General features: G+C 40.2%; 1 protein-coding gene across 3 annotated transcripts in view; it reads right to left on the bottom strand.

Moving 5' to 3' along the window:
* PPARGC1A (PPARG coactivator 1 alpha) overlaps positions 1 to 17,145 on the bottom strand; it is a 291,472-nt gene extending 274,327 nt beyond the window's left edge. The window contains exon 1 of one of the 3 annotated variants that reach the window (XM_074349734.1): positions 17,016 to 17,145. In XM_074349734.1, coding sequence (XP_074205835.1) covers positions 17,016 to 17,084 — 69 coding nt within the window. In that variant the 5' untranslated portion in view covers positions 17,085 to 17,145. The remainder of the gene's footprint in view (positions 1 to 17,015) is intronic. The other 2 variants (XM_074349718.1, XM_074349733.1) reach the window with 2 other exon arrangements.
* Between the last annotated feature and the right edge of the window lie 8,638 nt (positions 17,146 to 25,783).

Raw genomic sequence — 25,783 nt, 5'->3', positions numbered from 1 at the left:
TAATGTCTTCTTTCATTTATTTCAGGAAGGTGATCCAGAAAACTTAATTTACCTGAGAGACAGTCTTCAGAGCATTCTGATGATTGGTGGACTTTACCCATGATAAAAATGGAGAGGGGTGTGTGTGTGTGTGTGTGTGTGTGTGTGAGAGAGAGAGAGAGAGAGAGAGAGAGAGAGTGAGAAATGGGTAGAATGTTCGTAAGAGTCAAGAGGAGAAACATCAGGCGTAAGAGAGATCTAATGTTCATTTCTTATTTCTACTTTTCTTTCTCTTGAACTTGACCTTTCCCTCAACTCACCCCTATTCCTGCAAATGCAAAGTTCAAATAGCTGAAACCAATCTCAGATGAAGAGAACCAAGTGCCCTAAGCACCTACTATGTGCAGGCCCTTTGGGAGTGGTAGTGAGATGATGATGATGGTGATGGTGGTGTAATTTTCTTATTTAATCCTCATGGCAGCCCTATGAGGTGGCAACTGTTACTATCAATCATCATTTTACAGATGGTGAAACACGGAAGTTAGCACAGATTAGGAAACTGTCAAATTCTCACACCTTGTAAGAGGTACAGCTAGGATTTGGACCATTTAATGCAACTGACCAGCATTACACTTGGCCTCTTCTCTTTACAGGCAATCACGAGGAATTGTTAGTCAACTGTGCGTCTCAGTTTGTGTTGAGAGTGTTGGGATGGAGCAGAGAGGGCAGGGAAGAGCTGTGATGTCTTTGGACCCCTTGCCGGCTCCTGGTGAGTGTCCAGAACCACACCCAAATGTTAGGCATGAAAACAGCACTCAGTCTGAAAGCCCAGATCCTCCTCCTCACCCATGTAGAGCAAAGCAAATCATCACCAGAAGGAAAAGGGGATTGGCTCAGCAAACACTGGGAAGGGAGGACCCCAGCGAAGAGGATTTCCAGTAACAATAAAAAATACCTGGGGGAAAAAGGAATTAACAATCTTCTCACGTCGGAGAAGGAAAATGCTAGCCTTTGGGGCCAGAAAGACTGAATAAGACTCTACCAACTACTACCTGTGTGAGCTTGGCCGCCCCACAGAAAGCAAACATCCCCATCCTTCAGTTTCCTCATCTAAGAATGGAAATCATTATATAATTGTATCTGCAAGTTTACAGTGAGAATTAAACATAAACTGCCACACACATCAACAGCATGTTACCTAAGCTGTCTTCCTCCCTTCGCCACAGAAGTCATTTCTTCCCCATGATCCTTTTCCTAGCCTTATGTGCTCTGATCTTTCTATTGTAAAATCAGCCGCACCCTTTCATCCCTTCATAGAATTCTCTGAAATTTCGGATAAAGTAATCTCCCTGTGATAACATCCACTGACTGAAAACATTTGCCCAGTGCAGTGAGATGCAAATAACTGGAAGCATCTACCTGATCAAGTGTTTCCTACATCCTTAACTCTGCACAGAGAGATGTTTAGGTTTTTTGAACTACAAGCATAAACAGAGGACAACGGATGGGAAGCTCCCACCTTCCCTAAGTGGCAGAGAATGCTTTCCCTAAAAGCAGAGGGAAGGAAGATTCTCCTGGTACCCCTCACACATTCCAGCTCTTTGCTCCAGAGAGCTCTAGGGGAGCCCTAAGCACCCCCTCCCTTCCCTTCAAGCCCCAGAAGTTAAGTGGCGGTCTCAGGTGAGAGAGAGAAATGCATCATTTTCCTGGAGGGGAACACAAGTACTCTCCCCTCTGCAGAAACCTTCAGGTTTATATGAGCCCATCTTCACCTCATATATCAGAGAACAGGGCTTGTCATCTAATCATACATCATGTTTTGAAAATACTCTGTACCACAGCTGGTGTGTTTCTTAAGAACAAGAAACTGCCATATGGATTTCACACTGTAGACCAAGCAACATAGTGGTCCATTTTGCTTCCTTGTGAAAATGTGTGCTTGGTAGTGGTCTCCACCAGGGCTAAGGTCTAAAGGCAGGGATCACAGCCAAGCATCCTCCTTTCGCTTAGCAACTTCTCGAAACCATTACCCATGAACTTTTCAAATAATTCTCGAACTCATTTTCATATACAGAAATGTTCCATGGAGAAGAATTTTGTGAATAACTGGGAGAAATAACAAACTTTGTAATATATTATCACCACCAGCTCTGTTCCAATTGTTAAATACCACTACCAAAGGTCGGACCAGACTCTAACCCATGCCAGTGGTTGGTGAAGGCATGAGACCTAAAATTGGTTCCACACCACTTTGGTTAGATACCCTAAAATCTCCATGTTTCTCCCACATTTTTATGTCATAGTTCCCAGTAGCCATGTAATGTATTTTTAACAATATAAATATGTTGAAAAGGTATAATATTTGGAGTGGATTGCCGGGATCAGCTGATCCCCTGCTCCCTATCCCACAACTATGCCTCTGCTGTTAACCACAATCATTTACATGCCAAGCTCTTCTATGAGTTCATCCCTTTAAACTCATAATCTGATTTAATCCTATGAGATGCCTACTATTGTTATTCTCTTTGTACAGATGAGAAAACCAAAGCTTGGATAGATGAAGTAGCTTGTCCAAGATCAGTTAATCAGGAGAAGATTCAGCCCTCAAATGCAGACCAAGAGCAATGACAAAGGCAGCCCACCCAAATCACAATTTATATATAAATTCTGCCTATTCACACAAAAAAGTTTCCTTGACAGCACAATTCCTACATCTTAGAATAAAATTCACGAGATGCATAGTAAAAATCACTGGTTACTTATTTTAATTCAATACAAGTGTATGGAGAGAGGAATTTCTGTTGAGTCATCCAACTTGGAAGTATGGGAGGGGCCAGAGAAAGGCAGAGGATGTATTTTGAGACCTTTCTGCCATTGTTCAGGACCAAGACTTGGGGGACCAGACAGCTAGGTTCTAGTTCCATCTCTCCCACAGACTTGCTGTGAAACCTTGAACAAATCATCCAAACCCTAGTTCATTTCCTTGTTTATAAATTACACTAGTCCTTCTAACCCAGTTGTTGCATCAGATATTACCTACTGACTTTCAAATACGGAAGGGGAGGATTAGGTCTTACACCACCTCTACTGACACATTCGACACATGACACATATGCTTCTTCTCCTTGTATCCACCCGATATAGTTATTTCATAGTATTTTGTAAAATAAATTACATTTATGTTATTATAGCTATTTAAGTTTTTGTTCACTGCTATATAGCATCTTATATTTAAATTTTCTTCTTACATATGTTTTTGTTTTCCCTGGAGTTAATAATTGTCTTCATTTTTTAATTTCCTTTTTTGACCCAATGACACATTCTTTGTCAGAGCTGAAAAAAACTTCTCAATATGTTCAATGTGTTCACATCAGACAGATGTGCAGTTCCATTTTTTCCAGAAGGCATTGCTCCAGGATGTCCTTAATCCTACTGTTCTGATCTGAACTGGCTTCTCTTCAGGCATTCACCAAAGCTGACATCCTAGAGCTCCCTTATGCCATTTTACCAGGAATATCCTTTGCCTCTCTTTGGGTTTGGACCTCTTATTTCCTGAATTCCATATCATCTTCCTTCTTGATTCACTCTCTTGTTTTTATGGTACATATCCTTCAGTAGCTTTCTGAGAAATTTGTAAAGATCTTGCAATCTGAAAATAGATCCTTTGACCAACTTTACATTCATTATCTTATGTAATCCTATGAGATGCCTACGATTTTTATTCCCACAGCAGTCAGAAGTAGTGGCAAGATATTGACTTCTAGGTTGAAAATCAGTTAAACTTTGAATATAATACTCTATTCTCTTCTAGCTTCTAGTGGTATTTTCCAGTGTGATTCTCAGTCTCTTGTATGTGACCTGTTCTTTTTTTTCCTGGAATTATTTAGTAAGTTTTCTTTATTCTAAACATTCTGAAATTTTTCAGTGATATGTCTAGGGGGTTGTGTATGTGTGTGCATGTGTGTGTGTGTGTGTGTGTGTGTGTGTGTGATTTGTTATGTTGGCATTAAGTGAATGGACCCTTATATCTGTAAACTCATGTCTTTCAGTTCAAAGCAATTCTCTTGTCCTGTTTCTTTAATAGTTCCCCTCCCTCCATTTTAACTGGTATTGTTTTCTGAATCTCCTCTGGATTTTAGACTTCTTGAGCCACTCTTCAAATTTTCTTGCTCTTTTGTTCTTTCTTTTTCTTTCTTATTTTCCATCTCTTTGTCTTTTTTACCTAATTTTTCAGAGATTTTTTTTTCAAACTTGTTTCCCAATTCTTCTATTAAGTTTAGTTTCTGGTTCCATATTTTTATTTCTAAGAGCTTGTTCTGGTTTTCTGAATGTTCCCTCCCATATTAGCCTGTTTTTATATCTTGAATGCAATATATTCTCTTAACTCTCATAATAAATATAAGATTTTTAAAAATGTTTTCCTCTAAACTGCATTGCCTCTGTTTGCTCCAATTATTGTTCATTTGTTTGTTTCTGTTTTAGTTTCTCTCTTTCATATTAGAATGCCTCCCAGTAATGTCTGATCATTCAAGAGTAAAACATTCAATGCTGACTGGAAGTTCCAGGAACACGGAAAGAAGTTACATGTGGTGGGCTTTACTGCAGTGTGGCCTGAAGAATTAATCTTTTCACAGGAGTCACTGTCTTCTATTGAACTGGTCGGTTTCTGCAGAAAGGAATCCTTCACGTTCCTCTCCAGCAGACAATGAGGCAAGCCATAAATACTTTGGAAGAGAAGAGAGAACTGGGATCTCACTCTTCAGTATGCAGACTTTCACTTGAAACCTGCTTATTTTCATAAGGCATATTACCTGCCCCTCTGAGATGCTAGATTGGTCCTCAAGCCCGGATCTTTTCTGGTTCAACTCCATTAGGATATGAACTACCTGTTTTCTGCTTTGGTCCAGTGAGAGAAGGGATCTGATCTCTCTGCTATTTTTGTATATCTTCAACCTGTTCACTGCTTTTCCATTCTACTTCTCAGCCTCACCTTCTAAGATACTTGGCCCATCCAATTCCTGAGCATTTTCAGAATTTGGCAGTACCAAACAGCTGCTTTTTGTTGATTTCTCCCCCTTGAAAGCTTAGAATTCACTATTATTTTAATGCTGTGCCAAATCAGTATTTGTTTATTCTCTTTTTAAATTCACTTTTGAGCTTTCAAAATCCAGTAGACATTTCTTTCCCAATATCATCTCCTCTTTCATTTTCTTTGTCTTTGGGGTTTAAACCTTTTTTTTTATGTCTTTATTTTCTTTTGTTGGGTTTCAGTTTCCATATTTAACCCAAAAAGTATACTGTCCATGGTTTTCACTTAATATTATATCAAAAGCATCCCCCCATGCTTAATATGGGAAACACAGTTTTTGATGATTATATCATAGTATGCTTGACCATCCTATAATTAGAATTTTAGGATGAGTCAAACTTTTATATAAGCAACAACAAAATAAGCATCCTTTTACATGAAGTTTTATCTTTGTCTCAGATAACTTCCTTAATACCTATTTCTAGAATAGGATTAAGTCAAGCTTTTTTATCATTTTAAAGTGATTTACACATATTCTCTAGTTGATTTCCAGAAAAGCGGCAAGAATTTACACCCTCCCCTGAGAGTCAGAGGCTGTCGGTACATTGGATTCATCCTGTCATCACCAGTATCATCACCAACATCATCACCAACATCACTGCTTTTCAAAATCTTTGTGTTTCCACTATTGTTTTAATTTGAATAACTCTGCTGACAAACGTGATTACAATTTTTTTCATGTACTTATTGATAACATGTATCTATTGTTAATTGTTCATGGGCCAAACTCATTTTTTTCAAGCGGAGTATTACATCATTTCTTATTTATAAATTTCTCAATTTGTTACAAACAGCAAGCCTTTTAGATCAGACTTGTCAAAAATATTTTTCCATTTTATTATTTGTTGCATTTTTGTTTGTTTGTTTATTACATTTCTGACATGGAGAATTTTTAGATTTTTACATAATCAAAATTGTCACTCTCTTTCTTTATGCTCTGAAAGCCTACCCATTCCAAGGTCAGATGAATATTAGCCTATACATTCTCCTTTTATTTATATGTTTTGAATGTTTTACATTTTACTCTTTCTCCCTGGAATTTAATTTGTTGTCTTTTCTCCCAGTCAGTTAACCAGGTGACTCAACACCATTTATTGCATAATTGTCAATTCTTCAACTAATATGTAATCTAATCTTGACCAAATCCACATCATAAACTCCTATTTTTCTTAGAGTCTGTTTCTGGCGTATTTCAACCCCACTGTCTGTTGATTCTTTCTCCAGAACATCCTGTTTTAATTACCATAACTTTATAGTACATTACAACACCTACTAGAGAAAAGCCTGCTTTGCTGCTCTTCTTCTTAAGTATTTTTAGCTTTTTCATCCTTTTTATTACTCAAGATAAACTTTACAATACCTGGTCAGGTTTCCAGAAAACAACAGCAGCAATGTGATTTCAACTAGAATTCCATGACACATATACATTCATTTGAGAAGAATTAAGGGTTTTTTTAGTGTACCAAGTGTATATTTCAATTTACTATATGCAATTTAACAAAAATTTGGTCATAATTAAGCTGTTGAGAGGATTTGTTCCTCCTTTCTAGGAAGATGACACCTTTTCCATTTATTCAAGTCTTCCTTATGTCTCCTGCTAAAGTTTTACAGTTTTCTTCATACAGAGTCTGTGTTATTACTCAGTGAGTTTATTTTTACATAGTTTATATTTTAGTGCTATTTTGAATGACTTCAGTACTCATCTTGTCTAACTAGTTATCACTACTATACCAGAAAGTTATTAATTTTTATATATTTATTTTATATTGAATCAACTAACTCAACTCTCATTTTTTTAAAATAATTTTTCAGTTTTTCTAAATATCTTTGCTTTCCTATATAGACAATAATTTTACCTGATCATATACTTTTTTGTCTCCTCTATGTCTTAGTTCTGTTCCATGTATGAGTAGGTTGGCATAAATGGGATTGTGAACAACATTGTCATTATCCTGGCCTTGATGGAAACACCTTTACAATAAGAATAATAATTCCGAATTTTTACTGAGTGCCTTCTAGATGCTAGTCATTTTGCCATGGGATTTAGGTATATTATTTCCTTTAATCTTCATAATTATCTTAGAATAAAGTTACTATCATCGTCTCATTTTAAAGGTAGTGAAACTGAGGACTTAAAGCAGAAATATATCCAAGGTGTCCAACTAGTCGATGGCAAAGCAGAATTCAATTTTACATTGGTCCGACTCCAGAGTTTATGCTTGGAGTATAACTAATATTATATTTTAGAATTTCAAGCACGTATGAGTTGGTGATAGGAGTTTTTAAAGATGACTAGGAGGTATTTTAATTTTTTTTTTTTTTTTTTGGTTGAGAAAGGAGATGGGAGAGAGAAGAGTCAATTGATTTTAGGCAGATGAAACACAGACATAAAAAGTGCAACATAGGATGCTTCCCCACGGATCCTCAAGTTACATGTGAACACCAAGACTATCAACAAACAGTATATTTCAGAGATCAGTGTACTTAAGAGTTTATTATTATTCCCACAAAAATAAAAAAGCTGTACTACGTGACCTCTTGACCATTTTAGTCTCCTAATATTTCTAAAGAAAACATTTGGTCTTATTCGTTCAGAAGCTTGATTCACCAAAACTGCTTCATCCAGAAGGTGGGGCTGAGGTGATTCGTGCTGTTTAAGTCACATCCTGGCAAGGAGCTGAGTTGTGGGAGAAGATGTGCCTCCTTTTCCAATGTGGGAAAAAAAAAAAAAGGAATCCAGCAATGCTAAAAATAAAGTCTTTTAGAGTGTTACGCAAAATTATGTATTTCTGCAGCGTTTCCCTGGATTACTGACTGTGTAATAGCCCTGCTGGACTCCCACCACCGCACGGAGCCCATGCCTCAAGCACCACGATCAGCACGGAGGAACATGCACATCCTGCTTCTCCACCAGGCAGTTTCGTTGTTGGCGCTGGGGGGAGAAGCTCTTCCTCAGAAATGATTACATACAGGTTTTTAGCTTTAAGTGTCACCCTTTTTTAGGAAGGGGACAACTGATTGGGGCTAATTAAGTATGCATTCAGGAACACCCTTTTTTTCACAAGCTTTAGGAAAGCTGGCCCTGGACCAGTGAACAGAGAGGCAGCTGGATCTGAGCACACAAGCGCAGGATGGCACCTAAGTCTCAGATCCTAGTCTTGGTCCTGCTGGGCAAGGCTCTTAACCTGTCAGTCCTTGGTTTATGCATCGGACGACTGATAATAAAAACACAGTTGCCATTTCCTTCGCCGGGCTTCTATGAGATTGAAAAAGGAGTGCAAACGGGTATGTGCTTTTGAAAACTGAAATACACTTGACACGTGTAAGGAAAGATCCAGCTGTTTTCAGGACACGCTCCCTCAAGAGCAGTCATATTTATTGCTCACTCGAACTCCTCTGAAAAAGACAAATAGTCATCAACAGTAATGGAGTTCTGCAGAGAGCCAGTCCGTTTCCATTTCAATTCAAAGCCTGGGAGGCAGTGAACTTTCAATCCAGGCACTACCCACTGAGTCTCCAGGAAATTTGTCTGTTTCCCCATATATATGTGGTGAGCATTTGAACAGAAGCATCAGGCTGTGTCTGATCATCTTAGCCTATCTGGCGAAGGTCCTTACAATTTAAAGGCTAGAGGAGAAATGACCTATTTTACATGGCCTTTGTGAGAGGCGCTGGGGAGAGATGCCACGTGAATCCCAGGGCTACTCCGTAACTCAAGCTTTGGTCACCACACGGCTCCATCTTCCCCTTGGTCCCTCTGGTCGGTCATTTCTTCATACACTGTACAGTGGCTCTGTGTACTGGGGACTGAGCTGAAATTGAGCTTGAGACAGGGGCCGTGGAATGACTGAGGAGTGAATTAGATAGAAAATTGCGGCTTTTGCTCCCTAAGTGAGAGAATCGCTGCATTCAACCCACTGCTATGACCAGAGTATTTCTCACTTCTTCGGACATTTTTTCAACAGGGGAACTTGATGTAAAACATATATGTCTCTTTAGCGAGTCAAGAGCTTGCCTTCTCCTCAACTTTCTTTTAAAATCTGCCCTCCACATCTCGAATCTTCTGCAGCCACGAGCAGTGTGGACTGTGACCTACAGAAGTCAATGCTCAAGAGAGAGTTCGAGAAGGGAAGCGTCTCAGTCTTAAACTCATTCAGTGTTCATCGGGTGTCTGTCAGAATAACCAGCCGGGAACGTGGCACACGGGAGCACAGGGAGCTGAACAGAAAAGGCGGACACACCACGGGGTGAATTGGTCTCTCGTGTTGGCTTTTTGGGTTTTACACAACACTGTTCTCTTCCCAAGAGGTGCTCGAAACTGAGTCAAATTTGAGAACTGTAAAAGCCTTGGATTCATTTATTAGCACATGTTCATCCATGCAGGAGCACAACTTGCTGTCCTAGAACAGGCGGATGAGGGCACTGGTTACACCCGGCAAACCTGATTTCAACACACATGACTTAAGCCTACCCTGTGCCTGGTACTACGCTAGGCTCTGAGAGAAACAGGAAAATGAAGAAGATCAGATTCTGGCCTCCAGGGGTTGATACATAACTCTGATCCAAGACAGAGTAAGAAAACTACTAGAAGAGAAACAGCAAATGCTGCAGCAGCTGCCCTAACACATCTGTTTAAAGTAAAGGCCCAGGAGCATGGATTAGGTTAAGGATACGGCAGAGGCCTCAGCAAGGCCCCCAGCTCCACTCACATCCTGATGCCACCCAGATGGAAGAGCCCCCTTCAGCCTCACTGCCCACCACACCCTGTGACATGACCAGCCGCTCACCATCTTCCAAACATGAGCCAGATGTCTACTCATCTAGTTCTTTGTTCACAAGGCTCCCTCTGCCTGGAATGCCTTTTCACCCTCTTCATCACCTGGAAAGCCCTCACTCTTCCCCTAAGACCCAACTTGGTCGTCTGTCAAGTGAGCATGAACAAGGAGATGTCACCCCAACGTCTCTCCCAGCCTTTTATGTCAATGATATGTGATTTTAAGGCATGCATCAAACAGTCCAACTTCCTTGAACCACAAAGCCACTCCTGATAGATTCCTGGGGCACAATTCCTCTCACTCCCCTGAACTTCCATCCCATGTGCTCAGACTGCTACCAGAGCACTGAACATACCGACCTGTAATTAGCTGTTTATTTATTAGTTCATCCTTCCACATAGAGTGGGTGTAACTAGAGGGCAGGATCTGTGTCCTTATTAATTTTTACTTTATATAACAAGAGTTATGTGCCCACAACTATGCATCGACCACTATTCTAAGTGTATTACAGGTACTTATCCACTTAATCCTCACAGCAACCCAATGAAGTGGATACTGTCATTATCTCATCTTGCCCACAAAAGAATTGAGAGAGTTTATGTAACGTGCTCAAGGTCATACAGCTGGTAAGAGTGATCCATGGTATGAACCAGGCTCTTAAGTGCTACCTTATGCTATTTTCACTGATCTTTGTACCCTCAGGACTTTGCCCAGAGGTCTATTTAAAATGTAGAGCTCAGTACACGTGTCTTAGCTAATTGCATAAATGAACAGCGCACAACTACTGGCTCGCCCGAGCTAGACCCTCTTGGAGAGTTTTGGGCTATAGAATCTAAAGGTAGTGAACAGATTTGGAAAAGGTTCAGAGAAACTCAAGAAGATGGAAATGAAGAATTATTCCTAAGGATTTAGGTTGCTTAGCCTTGAGGAGCAAAAGCTGAAGGCTGCTTTCATAATGATCTTCAAGGCCAGGAAGGCTGATTCCTGAAGACAGTGACTGAGCTGTTTTTCTCCACCTCCATGGAGGATGAAGGGGCAGGACTGGTCCTAGGCTGCAACGGGTGCGGTTTAAATCCGCCACAAGGAAGCATTTCTTTAACCTAAGAATCATTTGTTAGACCCAGGAAAGAGTTATGGAGAGAAGCTACAGAAGGTCATCAGTCTTCAGCCTTTTGGACTTGCTTCTGCTCAGAGTGAGGAGCATGGAGGGTGAAAACCAACAGTGACATGGCATCCCAAGGTCTCTTCTAGCTTCATAAATCGATGGTGTGTGAATCTCAGAAGAACATCAAACACTTCATCTTCCTGGACCCAATGAAGGGATGAATGAATGAGTCCCAGATACTTCAGAAGGCAATAAAAAATTACAATCAGCAAAAAAGCAGGGGACTTCTCAAACATACCATTGTGCCAGAAATGTAACAACAGAAGAAAAATGGAGCCTGTATTCTGATTAACCTAAACTCTTAAGGTTTCTACATTCAAAACATTTCTTACTAGATCCATCATACTCCTGCCATCAAGTTAGAACCGGTCAGTCTCTATCCTCAGGTGCTGATTTTATCCCATCATCACAATTTGCTCATTTGATAGATGACATTAGTATCTTGAAGCAGAGATTTCTCTAAACATCAAGTAAACTCAAAATACAAACCACAATTCCATCGATTTCAATGTGGGGGTGTATCAAACACAAAGAAACATATTCTTTCCTGACAGCAGGAAACAACCTCAAACATACTTTTTTTCCTTCCTGCATGGAAACAGAAATGCAAAGTAACCATGGAATTGGAAGGCAAGGTGGAGAGTAACACGAAACTATGTGTGCATTTGGTATTATTTCAATGATACAGTTCTGTTTTATTTTCAGTTATTTAGAGATAAAAATCATACCCTTATAGAATGCTTTACATCAGACACAATGTTTTCAAACACACATTATTTCACTAAATTTTTACCTGGGAAGTGGTGTTTCCCATCTTACAGAGGAGGAAACATATGAGAGAAAGAGAAAAGGGACTTGCCTGAGGCCACACATCTGAGTCCAATAGGCCTTCCCCAGTCAGGCCCTCTAGTTTCCAGGCCTACCGTTTCCCACAGACCTGCTGGGCACTGGGCCCGCCTGGTCTAGGCTCCATGGACTAGTTAGGTGATCCTCACCTCTCTGAAACTTCCTTATCTACAAATTGAGGCTCTCTGGCTGCAAGCTCTTGGTCATATCCCTGATATTCTCACCTTCTCTGGGTTTTCTGAGTCCTCACAGGGTTTTGTTTAGCCTGCTGGTATAAAATACTATAGGATTCATATTCATATTTCTCTAACTTTCCTCCACTGTTAAGTTAGTTATTGCCCCCACCATCATGAGCCCAAAAACCATCTTCCTCTCCAGCGATCTCTTTTCAGATGATGTCACTGATAACCACCTAGCCACCCTAAAGAGCCATTCGAGTCTCCACACCCTCACTCCCTGCATCAATCAATCACCAAATCCAGAGGCTGGTGTCTTCTAGATATTTTGGAATCTAACCTTCCATCTCCATCTTATTTCCACGGTCCAGCCAGCCCTCACTGAAGCAGCTTCTTAGCTGGGTTTCTGGCCTCTAGTCTGATTACAGTCTAATTTATCTTCCACACTGAAGCCAGAATGATATGTCTTTTTAAAAAAATGTTGATTTCTATGTCATGCCTCTGCTTAAAACCCATCTGTGGCTGTCCACTGCCATTTGAAGCTGTTTGGTCTGACCACACAGGAACTTTCTCCTTCCTGCTCCTTCAGACTCATCACCACTCCTGCCTCACCCTGAAAGGCCAGCACCAAAGGACACTGGCTGCTCGACACATACTTTGGAGACTCTGTCCTTCCTGTCCCTGACGTGTTCTCTCTCTTGGCCTAAACACTCTTCCTAGCTCTTTGTCTGGCTTAAGTCCTTCTCTTTGTTTAGTTAGCGCCAGGTTACCTCCCCCATGCAACCCCTTAGGCAGATGGAAGGCCGCTCCTCTGTGCGTCCGTGACACATGGAACATTCTGTGGCTAGGACATCCTATAAGGACCTGCTGTGCTCTCTCCACCATGACCCCTCAAGTTCAAAGGCAATGTCTCTGGTCACCTTCTCATTCACTTAAGTGTGGATGTGCTCTGCACATGATACCCATTCAAGAAAACATTGAATGGCTGATCTCACTAAACAGAGGATGGATACAGAGCAGCTGACATGTATAGTGAGCACTGTGGGTCACTAAACGGTACTTACTGATGGGTTCTTCTAAGTTCTTTTCATAACTCGATTCATTTAATCCTCACAACAACTTATAGGGTAGCTAGGATAATTATCTCCATTTTGTAGGTGAGGAAACTGAAGCACAGAGAGGTTAGAAACTGTACCAGTGTTACACAGTTAGAAATGGGCAACACCAAGGTTAGAACCCAGAAGTCTGGCCCTAGATCCCATGTTCTCAACCCTTATGCTATTGCTCGTGCCCAGACAGGGATACTGTGATAAACAGAGGCATCTAAACAGACACAGGTAATATATTCTAGCTCCGATTTTACAGATGGGAGAGTTGAGACCTAGGAAGTTTATGGGGAAGCAATCCAGGGAAAAGGAAGAAAGCTAAACAGGGGGTGCACACTTTTTGCTCCTCACTAACCAGCAGTCGAGCTCAGGGCAGTCACTTAGCCTTCCTCAGCCTTGGTTCTTCAAGTGTAAAATCAGGGCGTTGGGGCCACATTACATCTTAGCTTTCTTCCAGATCAAATTGGCAATTCCCTACAGTTAGGCAAACATCACCAGGGTTAAGCACGTGACAGGCTCAGTGCTAAGGGCAGAGACACAGGCAAACAAGATGCATCTCTGCCCTTTAGGAATTCATCTTCTGGTGGGGGAGACAGGTACAGGCAGACAGTATTGATAGATGAATTCACAATGGCCACACTGCAATCTTAAAGGGGACCATCCCAAGATAAAACATTACCTCATTAGAAGAAATGAGTCCTTTGCCCCTCTATAATGTCTTACAACTGACCATTGCCCAGAACAATGAAGCATCAGTGCCTCCTCCCACCTTCTCTCCAACGCCCCATTCAAGCATGATCAGCTCGGTTTAAGAAGCAGCCTTTAGTAACTTTGCCAGGAGTCAGATGGTTACCTGGTGGCCTAAGTCACTGCCATCTTGGTTCCCAACTTCTCCCAGAGATGAAATGGGCTATGTGAGACCAGAGATTAACTCTGCTCTTGGTTTTTCAGTACAGGTTATATTCTTAAATGGATTCTTAGGTTTATAGTTGATTCTAGAAATTGCATCCAGTTCATTTCCAACTCCATGGGTAAGCTGGTTCATTTAAGGCAAACAGCATCCAATTAAAATACATTCTGGAAAAATGAGGGAGCAAGGCATTTTTGCCCAAATCTTAACTTATTAAAAAAAAAAAAAACTATCAGGGGAGTTCTCAAGGACCAGATGTCATCACATCATGGTGAGATGAGATAGTTAAAATATGTATGATCAATCTGTAATCTGAAAATAAACTCTGAGAGGCAGCCTTGTATAGGGTACAGGCTTTGGGGCCAGTCTGAGTGGGTCCACATCCCTTTTTATCATCTCAGATGATAATGTAGCTGTATGACCTTGGACATGTTCCTTAACACTGCTGAGCCTCAGTTTCCCCATCTGTATAATAGGATTAAATAATATCTGTCTGTCAGAGTACTTGTAAGAATTAAAAATGTAGCTTAGAGCCTGGAAGAGAGTAAGGGTTAAAAAATAAACTACAAAAAACATTTTATTAAAATCTTAATGATTCAGAAATTGATTATTCCATTAGAAGATCGTCATGCTTTTTTGTTTTCTTCCTCTTTCTTCCTGCCTGCCCACATCACAGCTGCTCATAAGCTATTATTCCACGAGATAAAAAATGAGATAAAATTCAGTTCAGACGGTAAAGCAGTCAAAGTGGGAAGAGCACCACCACTGGAGCCAAACAGGAATGGATTTGAATACTGGATGGCTTTGGACGGGTTATGTAACCTCCTTGAGTCTTAATTTCTTTATCTATAAAATGCGGGTAGTCATATCCACCTTTTAGGCTTCTTAGGAAGATTGGAGTGTGTATGTATGTTTGTTTACACACACACACACAAACACACACAAACTCTAGCACTGCTTGGTAAATAGTAGCTAGGTAAAAAAGTATTGGATCAAGACGTAGTACTTGGTTAAATTGAAGCTTCAGTTTCAGTCATGATTTGTTTTTAATATGTCCCCAACTCCATCACTACCATGAATAACCAAAAGAAGTCACTCTCACGACAAAGGTCTTACAACAAATGCCATCAGATTTCATTTCCTCCTTTAGGGACAGCTTGAGCGTTGGCTGAAATGGGGTGACTCTGTGGATGTGAGGACCCAGCACGGTGACACAGATGGCTGGAGAGTGCGGGCAGAGCACCAGAAGCAGTGAAGCAGGGACTGACACACTGTGACCCACAGTGCCAGGCATGACCCAGAGTCAGGGAGGATGCCCTTTCCAAAACCAGTACCTCTACCAGCTACAGGGAGAGCTTCAGTTACCATAACATCAATGGCAAGAGTCAACTGGTAGAGGATCACATCTTTGGAGGCCAGGAGCCTGGAGAACACTTTCACTGTCTGCCTTTTGGGAAATCACTAAGCCAAAGGTTCCTGGGATGCTAACCCTTATAGGACACATGCTTTTTCTCAAGAACATTTGGATTTCATGTTCCTAGTTTAAATATTTTGTCCACAGAGATCTCTGAGTCATCTCCTCACATCCTTCCTCCCTTCATCCTCCCTTGAAAGGAAGACTGTGTAAAAGATGCCAACTTTCTAAAGGAAAACATAAACAAAAGACAAAAAATCGAAAAGTCACATCAACATGCCATAAAATATCTGAATATCTCTTTAGACCCCCTGGGGACCTACCATGTGACGTTCTCAAAGAAGCATGCCAAGATTCATGTGTATGCTTTCCTGCTTCCTAAATAACACTCCCACTCAAAGTGGAAGGACTCCAATTCCCTGACAGGCTGGAGGATGTTTTTCCGAAGCACCTTACTTAACATCACATTGCTTAGAACAGAATATACCTGTCAATATCAGTACTACATTTCAATAAAATCTCTATGGCAAAGGAGAAATCTTCTGAAAAGAGTTTCTCCATTTATAAAAAAAAAATGGAGAATTATTTTTTAAAAATGAGGCTGAAAATCAACTCATCTTGAATCACCATTTTTATAGGAAACTTTCTGCTCTAGACGAAATGGAAAATCACAGTTTCACTTTATCCAACACCACCCATAAGAAATGCTTCATGCACAGAAGTGTTCTTTTTTCCATAAGGCAGCAGCATGAGAAAAAAAAAAAAAAAGCTCTGGCATCGCTCTTCAATATTGTTGTCTAATTAAATGGCAATGGAGTGGATGCGTAAAAATATGCATTAGAGGTGTGTAATGTATAATGTGAAGAAGAGTAATCAAAGCCATTCAGCAGGATTTAGGAAGGGATTTCAGTTGGCAGCTTACGAGGCAGGAGCATATAATTTTGCTAATTTGAAATAGGTATTGTAACATATAAACATTACTGCTTTGCATATTTTAATGAAAACTGCCTCTACACCAAAATGAATCCTTTAGCTCGAACTTTCTGCATACCACCAAGCTTCTACCTATTATGGGTTCGGCATAAATAAGAAAGGCATGCAAGCTGCATTAAAAGAATGGTCACCTCATTAAAATAGGTTAAAACCAAGCCCCTTATTCCAAGCTCCTATAACACCATAGTGTATGTCTGATGACAGGTGTTGTATTAAATTTTTATCTCGCAATGAACTTATACTCACACAAACCAAATCTCCACATTTCCTTTGATATACACCTGCAACTTGTTAATTCAAGGGCCTTTATTAAGAAAGTATAAATTTAGCAACCTCTATAGATTTGTAAAACTCCATTAGCTTGCTCAAGAATCTAGAGGAATTCACTTGGAGTCTTATTTGCATGGTTTACAAAGAAACGGAAATTAATGATGACTTTTTCCCAAATGGACGTGCCTGCAGAGAATGCATTTGTGCAAACAGACTGATGTGAATTACCCAGACTTGGGCTAAGAGTTGAGAGAGAGATTTGGGTCCGTCTGGAGCTGAGGACATCACTTACCTGCCAGCTCGCTTCTCGCTGAAGTCCTTTTTTCCAGTCTTCTTCCAGTCTGGGGGAGGTCTCATCCATTGCTGATGCTGCTTACACAAACTGGATTCGCCAGTGGCTGTTACTCTTTCGGTGCAAGCCTTTACCAAAGCGGCAGCGAGGGCAGTTCAGGGGCAGACTGTCATGGAGAAAATGCCATGCCAGAGGATGAGGGATCAGGCAGGAAGAAGCCACGCGGGAACAAATTTGGGATACACGGGGCTACCCTGACAGCTGCCAACTGGCCAGGCAGGAGGCCAGCTCAGCCACTGAGCGTCCAGAGATTAGGAACAACCGAGCTCCAGGGCCAGTGGACAATGGGTCATTCTTATGCTTCTGGCATAAAGGTCAGACGAGGGAAGTGTGAAGGCATGCTCTATGACCTAGAAATGTGCATTTCTATGTGCGTTCCCGTCTTTCCTCATCCCAAAACACACACGCACGCGCGCACACACACACACACACAGTCACAGCAGAATTTGCATTATTCTGCAGGGCTGCATCAGTGGGCTAGAGTATCCTGGAAGAAATAAGCTACTTTACATAGAAGCAACACATTTCATTTGAGCACATCTCCCCCAGTGCCGTATGAATCACTCAGCAGCCAGTAAACATGAACAGCAAGTTCCTTTGGGAGAAAATGGACTCATTCCTATAGTTGAATCCTGAGCATCTATAGTCCCTGGGTCCCCCGCATAGGGAGTTCTGTGGCAGGCACTTCAGCTGACCGTGGACCTCAACCCTTTCCCCAAACTATTAGCCAAAATGACAAGAGACATCAGCTTGGATGAACTCCTCAATCCTGGGGGCTCAACAAAGCCAAGCCCAACCAAACTCTGTCCTGTTTCATTACTATTTCTCACACAGAATGATACTCTCTCCTGCTGCTCAGAATTGATTACCTGTAGTTTTGAGACATGCAGCTGGGGCTAGTGCCAACTGCATCTACTTCCTTTCCGTTAAAACAGTGGTCATCGAATTTGGTGGCACAATAGAATCAGCTGGGAAGATCTGTGAAAACACTGTCACAGGAGCCTCCTCCCTAGGGATTCTGATTTAATTGGTAGGAATGGGGCCCGAGACACTGTTACAGCTGGTAAAAATCCCACTGGATGATTCCATTGAGTGCCCAGAATTAGAATCACAAAACTGAGGATTGAGTATCAATTAAGGTTTCTCTAATCTAATCACTTAGCTGATGCCGGAATCCCCAACATCCTGCCAATACCCATACGAACAGTGCTCCTACCGCCAATGACAGCCAACGCGCTACCTCCCAAGCCAGTCCTGGTCCATGGTTGATTGTTTTCTCCCAAAATGAACTGACATCCTTCTCCCTGCAACTTCCCTCACTGTACTATTTCTTAATTTCATAAAGAATTCTAAAGCCTATTCTGTAGGACAACCCTTCAGCGATCCAAACACAGCAGCAGCCCATGCTCTCAAGCCTCTGCTTAAGTGTCTCTTAGCCAAGTTAGAACTTGCTAGTTTCTTCAGCACATCATGGAAAGATAAGTTTCAGGTAATTTCTCCATCCTGGCATGCCAGCCTCAAAATAGATTCCACTATCCCTAGTGATAGTGATTCTCATATTCCAGAAGTGATTGTAAGATTCCCCACTACGATCTACCATTGCACATAGAGCCTCATAACCCCATGTCTTATTTTTTAAATCCCCGCAGTAACCACCACCATAATAATACGATCAGCCAGTATTTACTGAGTATGGACCTACATACCTGGTACTTTGAATGCTTTATTAACCTCACCTCATTTATCCTTTAAGAACATACCCTGAAGTCATCATTTTGCTCCTGCTTTACAGATGAAAAACCCAAGGGAGACAAAGCTGTTTGCCTAGGTGATGGGCCAGGAGGTAGCCCAGATCTGACCCCAAGGCCCGTGTTCCCAATCCCTGCTTCATGCCAGTCAGTCTCTTTCACTGATGCTGCCCCAGGTCTCATTTGACCATCGCACCTCACTGATAGGGCATCAGTGTCAATTAGTACATTTAGGTTTGCTGTCATTTTCAGTTTATATATACATGAATGTGTTTTGTCGGCTACAAATTGCCACACAAGCATAACTCGCTATTGTTATCCTTTTAATAATTACAAGACTATATACCTTCTACCTCACTTCTAGCAAAGCAAAGAAATGCAAAATCTTTCCTTTACTGGCTTGGCGCCTCTCTTTTATTGGGAATATTCAGATGCTTCTTCAGAGGTTACCCCGAAGGGTAAGAGAGAAAGCACAGAGGAGAAAGGGTCCAGAAAATTTCCCCAGAGACTAGACTCAAAGGAAGCCTCACCTGGTTCTTCCCCATTTCCTCTAAATCCTTACCGACAGGACTCCATAAGGAAAACTGGGGCAATTAGTTTTAACATTTGAATCACACCATCTTCAAGGTAGTTGAATCTGTTCTTATGAAAGGCCGTACACAAAGTGGTTGAACTTAGTCTTTGAAATCAGACAGAGGTTTCAGTAGCAGCTGCATCACTATCTAGTTCTGTATCCCTGGGCAGTTCCCCTAACCTTTCTGGACCCTGGTTTCCACATTTGGAAAAGGGAGGTGGTATTGTTTCAAGCATATTATTGTCCATGAGTATCTGATTCCCATCTGTTGCAGGCACATAGTAAGATTGCATTTCCTTAAATTCCTTAAAATTAGCCATAACCACATGTCTTGTTTTGGCCGATAAAATGTAAGAAAAGTGATGGGTATCACTTCTCAGGGGGAGGCCTTAATCATCAGCACTTGACTTTAAGCCAACTCTCCCCTACTGCAGTGGCTGCATGTGTTGATAAGAGCACCTTAACATCAAAACAGACTAGAAGGCTGAACCAACTCATGGAGAACAATTGTCCTGGAGAGTCACATGGACCAACCACAGGCATTATGGGAACAAGAAATAAGCTTCCGGGATTGTTTGTTTTCACAGCATAACCTAACCTACCCTGACCAAAACACTGTCCTTACCATAGAGTTGTTGTAAGCATCAAATGAAATAATCTTGCTAGAGCACTGTCACAAGCATCGAGTAAGTCACAATATTATTTTAAATAAATCCTGTTACAAGCCAGTCTGTTCTACCCACATCCCACATATTCCACTGTTTCCTCCTTCTTTTACAGCCTGGGTTTTTCCTGCTCATAAAATAGTAGCATTAAGTGTGGCAATTTCCCTAGATGATGTAGAAATAGGAATTTTAAAAAGAAAGGATAAAAGTGTTCAATAATGCAGCGTCACTCTGTCTCAGAAAGCAAACTCAGAATAGCATGACTTTAATGCCACTTATCATTTAGCAAGGAAATTAATGAAAACAAAATGAAGCATCAAATACTAAATGTAGTTCAAGGATGAATTCACTACTGATAAAATAAAGTACACGTCTTCAAAATGTAAACACATGAATATAGAAGCTTATTAAATAGCATAGCTTTTATTCCCTATTCTTAAATCAAGCAATCAAAAAATATTTCATTTTGTTTCTTTCTTTGTAAATATTTCCATTAAAGGAAGGTTCAACTATAAAAACTAAAGTGTAAGGAAAGCAGATTGCAACACTGACATTTCAAGACACAAACTCAAACCTGCTTTGAAACACTGTTGGGAGAGTCTTTTTTAAAAAAATATTTTGCAAATGCAAATGCTAAAAACTATGCCCTATGTTATGAGTTGAATTGTGTCCTCCCCCTAAAATAGACTGGAATCCTACCCCTAATACTTCAGAAGGGGATCTTACTTGGATATAGGGTCTTTACATAGGTATCCAAGCCAAAATAAATTTGGGATGGGTCTTAATCCAAAATGACTGGCTTTCTTATCAAAAAGGGGAAATGTGGACATAGGACAAAAGCACACAGAGAGAATGCCACGTGAAGATGAAGGCAGAGATTGGGGTGATGCATCTACAAGCCAAGGGTTGCCAGCAAATCATTATTTTTCCCTCAAGATAAGCAGCTTGTTAAGAATATGCTGACTAATATGGAACAGTTTTAGAATTTGTAACATTTTCCTTAAGGAAAAGTTACATGAAAAAATAGAAAAGGAAATACCTATACAAAATGCATCAATTCTCTCTTGATTTTAAGGAAAATTCCTCTAATTTATAGACTAACAATGGGTTACTTCATTTTAAGAATCAAAGAACTAAAAATTAAGGGGTTTCCCAGTCACTTACGCTATGCATTCCACAGTGGTCTATGATGGTAAAATAGGGCACTTTAACCTGCTCTCCAGGATGCAGATATTTGGTCTAGAAGAGAAAATGAAAGAAAGCTTGGGGTGGGGAGAGCAGGGGGACATTGATGAATATAAGTACAGAGCCAAGGAGTCCCCAGGCATGGGAGAAACTGATGGTCCTTCACCCACCAACAGGGCTTTGTACACACTGCCACTGTCAAACACCTGGGCTAGAATTTTTATGAGTTCCTACCAGCCACTTTATTCTACATTCTCCATTTCCATCCATTCCCAATGAAATTTTCCAAGACATTTTCCCAAAAACTTTTACTTCTGTTTTTGCTCATTTTTTATTAGAAGCTAAGAGTAAGGTGTTTACCTTTAGAAATTTGCTTCACAAAAAATCTATAATAAATGTATCAAATGTGCAACGGCAGAGGTGTCTGTACATTAACCCTCACAAAACAAAGTAAAAACAAAGAAACAAATGAAAACAGGTGTCATAAAAGTGAGAAATCTGAAAAAGATGAACTCTGGCAACGTAGTCTTATTTTGGAAAGGAAAAAAATAGAATGTTGGTTTCCATTCCACTGTTTCACTGGAATAATTAATGCTTACCATTCCCTTTGTAAAATATCTAAACCAAACTACAGTGATGCCCACAGAACTGTGGCCAATAGAACACTGTAGCTAGGAGAATATTTTCTTGTACATCTATGTACTTTGGCTCCCATGTAGCTGAACTGTATGCTTACCAAGATTCACTTGTGTTTGTTCCCAATCCTGTTTATACCAGTGGTGCCCATTAATGCAATTACATAATTTAATTAAATAGTATATCTATAAAATATGAGTTTCAATGGAAAGGCAGTTGCTGCTTTCATGAAACTAGTCAAATGCTTTGGAAAGAAAAATCGCTTTAAAAATTTTGCTGTTGTGGGGGCAGGGATTATAAAAATCTACACAGATACGCTACTCAGGTGACTGGTCACTGCCTTAAAACTCTTAATTCACTTTGAAGAAATTGAAACTGGAATTTACAGAGGTTCCTCTAGGGATATAACTTAAACAAACAAACAAACAAAAAAGCCCCCAGAACTCCACTCTGTGGACTGCTAACCTAGAGAAAAGGCCTTGGCCCCACAGCAATATACTAGTGGATAAATGTGTATTTATGGATTTTAAGCAAAAGTCAAATTTTTGGGTATGTACATGATTTATGATCCCCCAACTTAATCAGTTTATATGATTAATCAGTCAACAACCATTTTCAATTGTATGCAATAAGAAGGCTTCCATGATTTAAAAAAGAAAATAAAATGGTAAACCAGAAAGGACTTTCTCTTAACTTGCTCCTAATGAACAGAGATAGAAACCAATTGACTCAAATATTCAAACCAAGAAACAGAATCCATTTCAATACCTAAATCTACTTATATCACTTAAGTAAGAAACAGCCTGGCTGTAACTGTGAACATTAAACATTGTATAAATCTGAGCCACACAGAGGCCAATTAATTACTGCATGGCATTACCATGTCTTCCTATAACTGTGTGATAATACCCACTGCCTATAATCGAAAGGATTTAGCAGACATATATTGATGGAAATCAGATGATTTCATCCACAGTGTCTGAGTTACTTTGATATGTTTGAGCCTGAAGCAAAATAATGTAATAAAAAACAACATACAGATGAGAACCACAATTTTTCTCTACATATGAATCTGTCGCTGATTTGAGAAGAATCAAATCTAAGTCCGACCAGGTAAAGACATTCCATACATCATCCTTCCCAATTTAATATAAAAATAATATTTCCCCTTCCAGTATGTTTATATACTGTTCCTGACTCTGAGATCTTGGATATTGAGAGACCGAGAGACACAGAGTGTTGCCTTAGCAAAAGTTACACACAACAGAGATGAATTATGAAATACTTTCTTAAAAGAGATTACTTTAAAAGACTATCTGAAAATTATAAGCCCTCAGAAGTAATAACCAATGGACTAATGAGTAGAGTGGGAAGGTAGATCTTATGAGTAGGATGAATGAATGAGAAATAGACTATATGGTAGACTGGAAATATTGTTCCCACTTCCTCCTCAACCCCCAGTAGATTGCCATGGGGCTAAAATTCCACCAGTCATATCTTTTGGTTTTAAAAACTTTTCTGTCACTGTCTATGAAATTGCAAATACTCTTAGGAAAGGTAGCCTAAAGCTTTATCTTCTAACACTTTGTCACAAGTTATTTTTCAGTTCAGCTTAGAGAGTATTAAGACTCTTTTTGACCAGGCAAGGAATCACAATGGGGGCCAAAGTCACCTCAGAGGAGGAGAAAGGCTTAGAACAGAGGAGAGGAGAGATTTCCAGAGACCCCTCAGGCACAAATAAATATAAATTCGAAGACTCATGAAAATTGACTTTACCAACCACCAGATTCTTTGAAGATTATTAAAAGCTATCCAATTGGTTTATATATTTGTAACATGCATCTAGGTTTTCATTGCTGTTATAAAACGTACGTTGGTGGAGACAGGAGCGAGGATGCATTTCTTCCATCTTCATTTACCCCCAATACTAACATCCTTATGTCAGGGGAACCTCAGATACAGTTCAAGAATTTCCAAATAGGAGGGAATTAGAATGGGAATGTGGTTGGTAGGTGGGCTAAGTACTTGTTACTCAAAGTGTACTGACCAGCATCACCTAGAAGCTTGTTAGAAATGCAGAATCTCAGGCCCCATTCCAGATCTACAAAATCCATTTGCATCTTATCAAGGCTGTCATTAAATTTGAGGAACGATGGGCTAGAAAGACTTACCTTGAAGGTCTATTTGCATAGCAAGCTTTATTTTATTTTATTTTATTTTATTTTATTTTATTTTATTTTATTTTATTTTTCTTAGCTTAGAGTGTAGGTTTAGAGTGGCTTAGGAACAGAATGACTGATGAATGTTACGAGGAAGAATTGAGCCCCCCACTAAGCAACTGCTTGGTGCTACCTCTGGAGAATCTTCTCAGTGATCACACTTCCAACATGATGTAAGGATTTTTCTAAACATGATCCAGCAGGTATGACAGGCAGGACCCCCACCCTTAAATCACCCAGCAACCTCAACATACATGACTAGTCCACTTACTAGTTCAGAAAAACAGCTGATGACAAGTGAATGACGACTTCTCTGAACATTTAGATGACTGATTTTGTATAAATCAATAATTGAGTGCCACAAAATGTCAGAAAATACCAAATGAGGAGAAGAGAATCAATAGATAACCTTGGAATTAAATGAGTGATGAATAATCTTTACCAACTAAAATAAATTAAAACATGAAAACCAAGTTAAAGTAACATCAAGGACCTGGCTTAAAACCACAAAAAACAATATAATTTAGAGGGAGGCCTGCTCATGACACTGTTCTTTTTTTTTTTTTTTTTTTTTTTTTCAGAAAAGCGTTATGACAGGAGCTACAAAATAAGGGCTAAATTCATACTTTCTAGCTTCTGTCTGAACAGCCATAATTGTTTAAGGTTCTACAACAAGTAAACTCCAATTTGCAGATGCAGACCATGCATTAACCTAGCAACCATGAAACTGAGCACCCATTTGATGAACACTCTCAGGGTTTATGGGGTAGGGGTAAGAAGACAAATTCTACAATTTATTTAATTCATTTTAGAGTGTAAATGTGCCTATTAGAGCTATCAAATAAATCAAACATGTATAGGCAGACCAAATGTCAGAATTCAAATCCAAATGTTTTTCTTAGTCCTAAACTGGCATCAGAGATAAATCCAGTCCTGTAACAGAAATCAAGTTAAGTGTCTTCCTTCGTAAGTAAACAGACGTGAAGCCGCATTTTTTTTTAATCATTTTAGAGCTCGTGGATTCAAAAAGCATGAACTAAATGCCTAATATGTGCTAGGAATGGTGCTGGGTACCAGTGATGAGAGGTGAAGAACACACATCCATGCCCTCCTCGTCCTGTGAGGGAAGCAGCCAGGTAAGCAGATCATCTCAGCAGCAGTAGTATCTGCGGTATGGGGGAGGGAGGATGGTGGCGCAACCCCACGGACCCATCCATCCCAACCCCCCGCGCCGACATAGCTCAACGCCAGGAGTTCCACTCCTGTTGCAGTGTCCTTGAAGAAGGACAACATGGAGACTCTGCCCCAAACCTCAGTATATAATCTAGGCTGCAGGGTTTTGGTGGTAGTGCTTTTAAATAAAATAGTTTCTGAAATGTTTCTACGGGAATAAAGACCACAGCACCAACGAGACTTCACGGCACTCTGACCTATGAATTCTTTTTTCTTTTTAGATTTATTTTCAAATCCAAATATCCATGGATGCCTACAAGACACTAATGCCCACACAAACTCTCCTCAGCTAGATTCCAGTCAACGATTTGTATAAACAGAGAAATCTGGGGGCAAGGGTTCTTCTGACCTAATAGCCCTGAGGGGTTCCCCCAAAGGTCCCAAGGCTGACCAACCAGAGATCGGCAGAGACATTAAGTTTTTCGAACGGCATTTAACAAAAGGTGCT

Source organism: Camelus bactrianus, chromosome 2, assembly GCF_048773025.1.
Source record: "Camelus bactrianus isolate YW-2024 breed Bactrian camel chromosome 2, ASM4877302v1, whole genome shotgun sequence".
Lineage (NCBI taxonomy): Eukaryota > Metazoa > Chordata > Mammalia > Artiodactyla > Camelidae > Camelus > Camelus bactrianus.
Note: the sequence above shows the minus strand (reverse complement) of the source record. Positions and strands in the feature narration are given on the sequence as shown.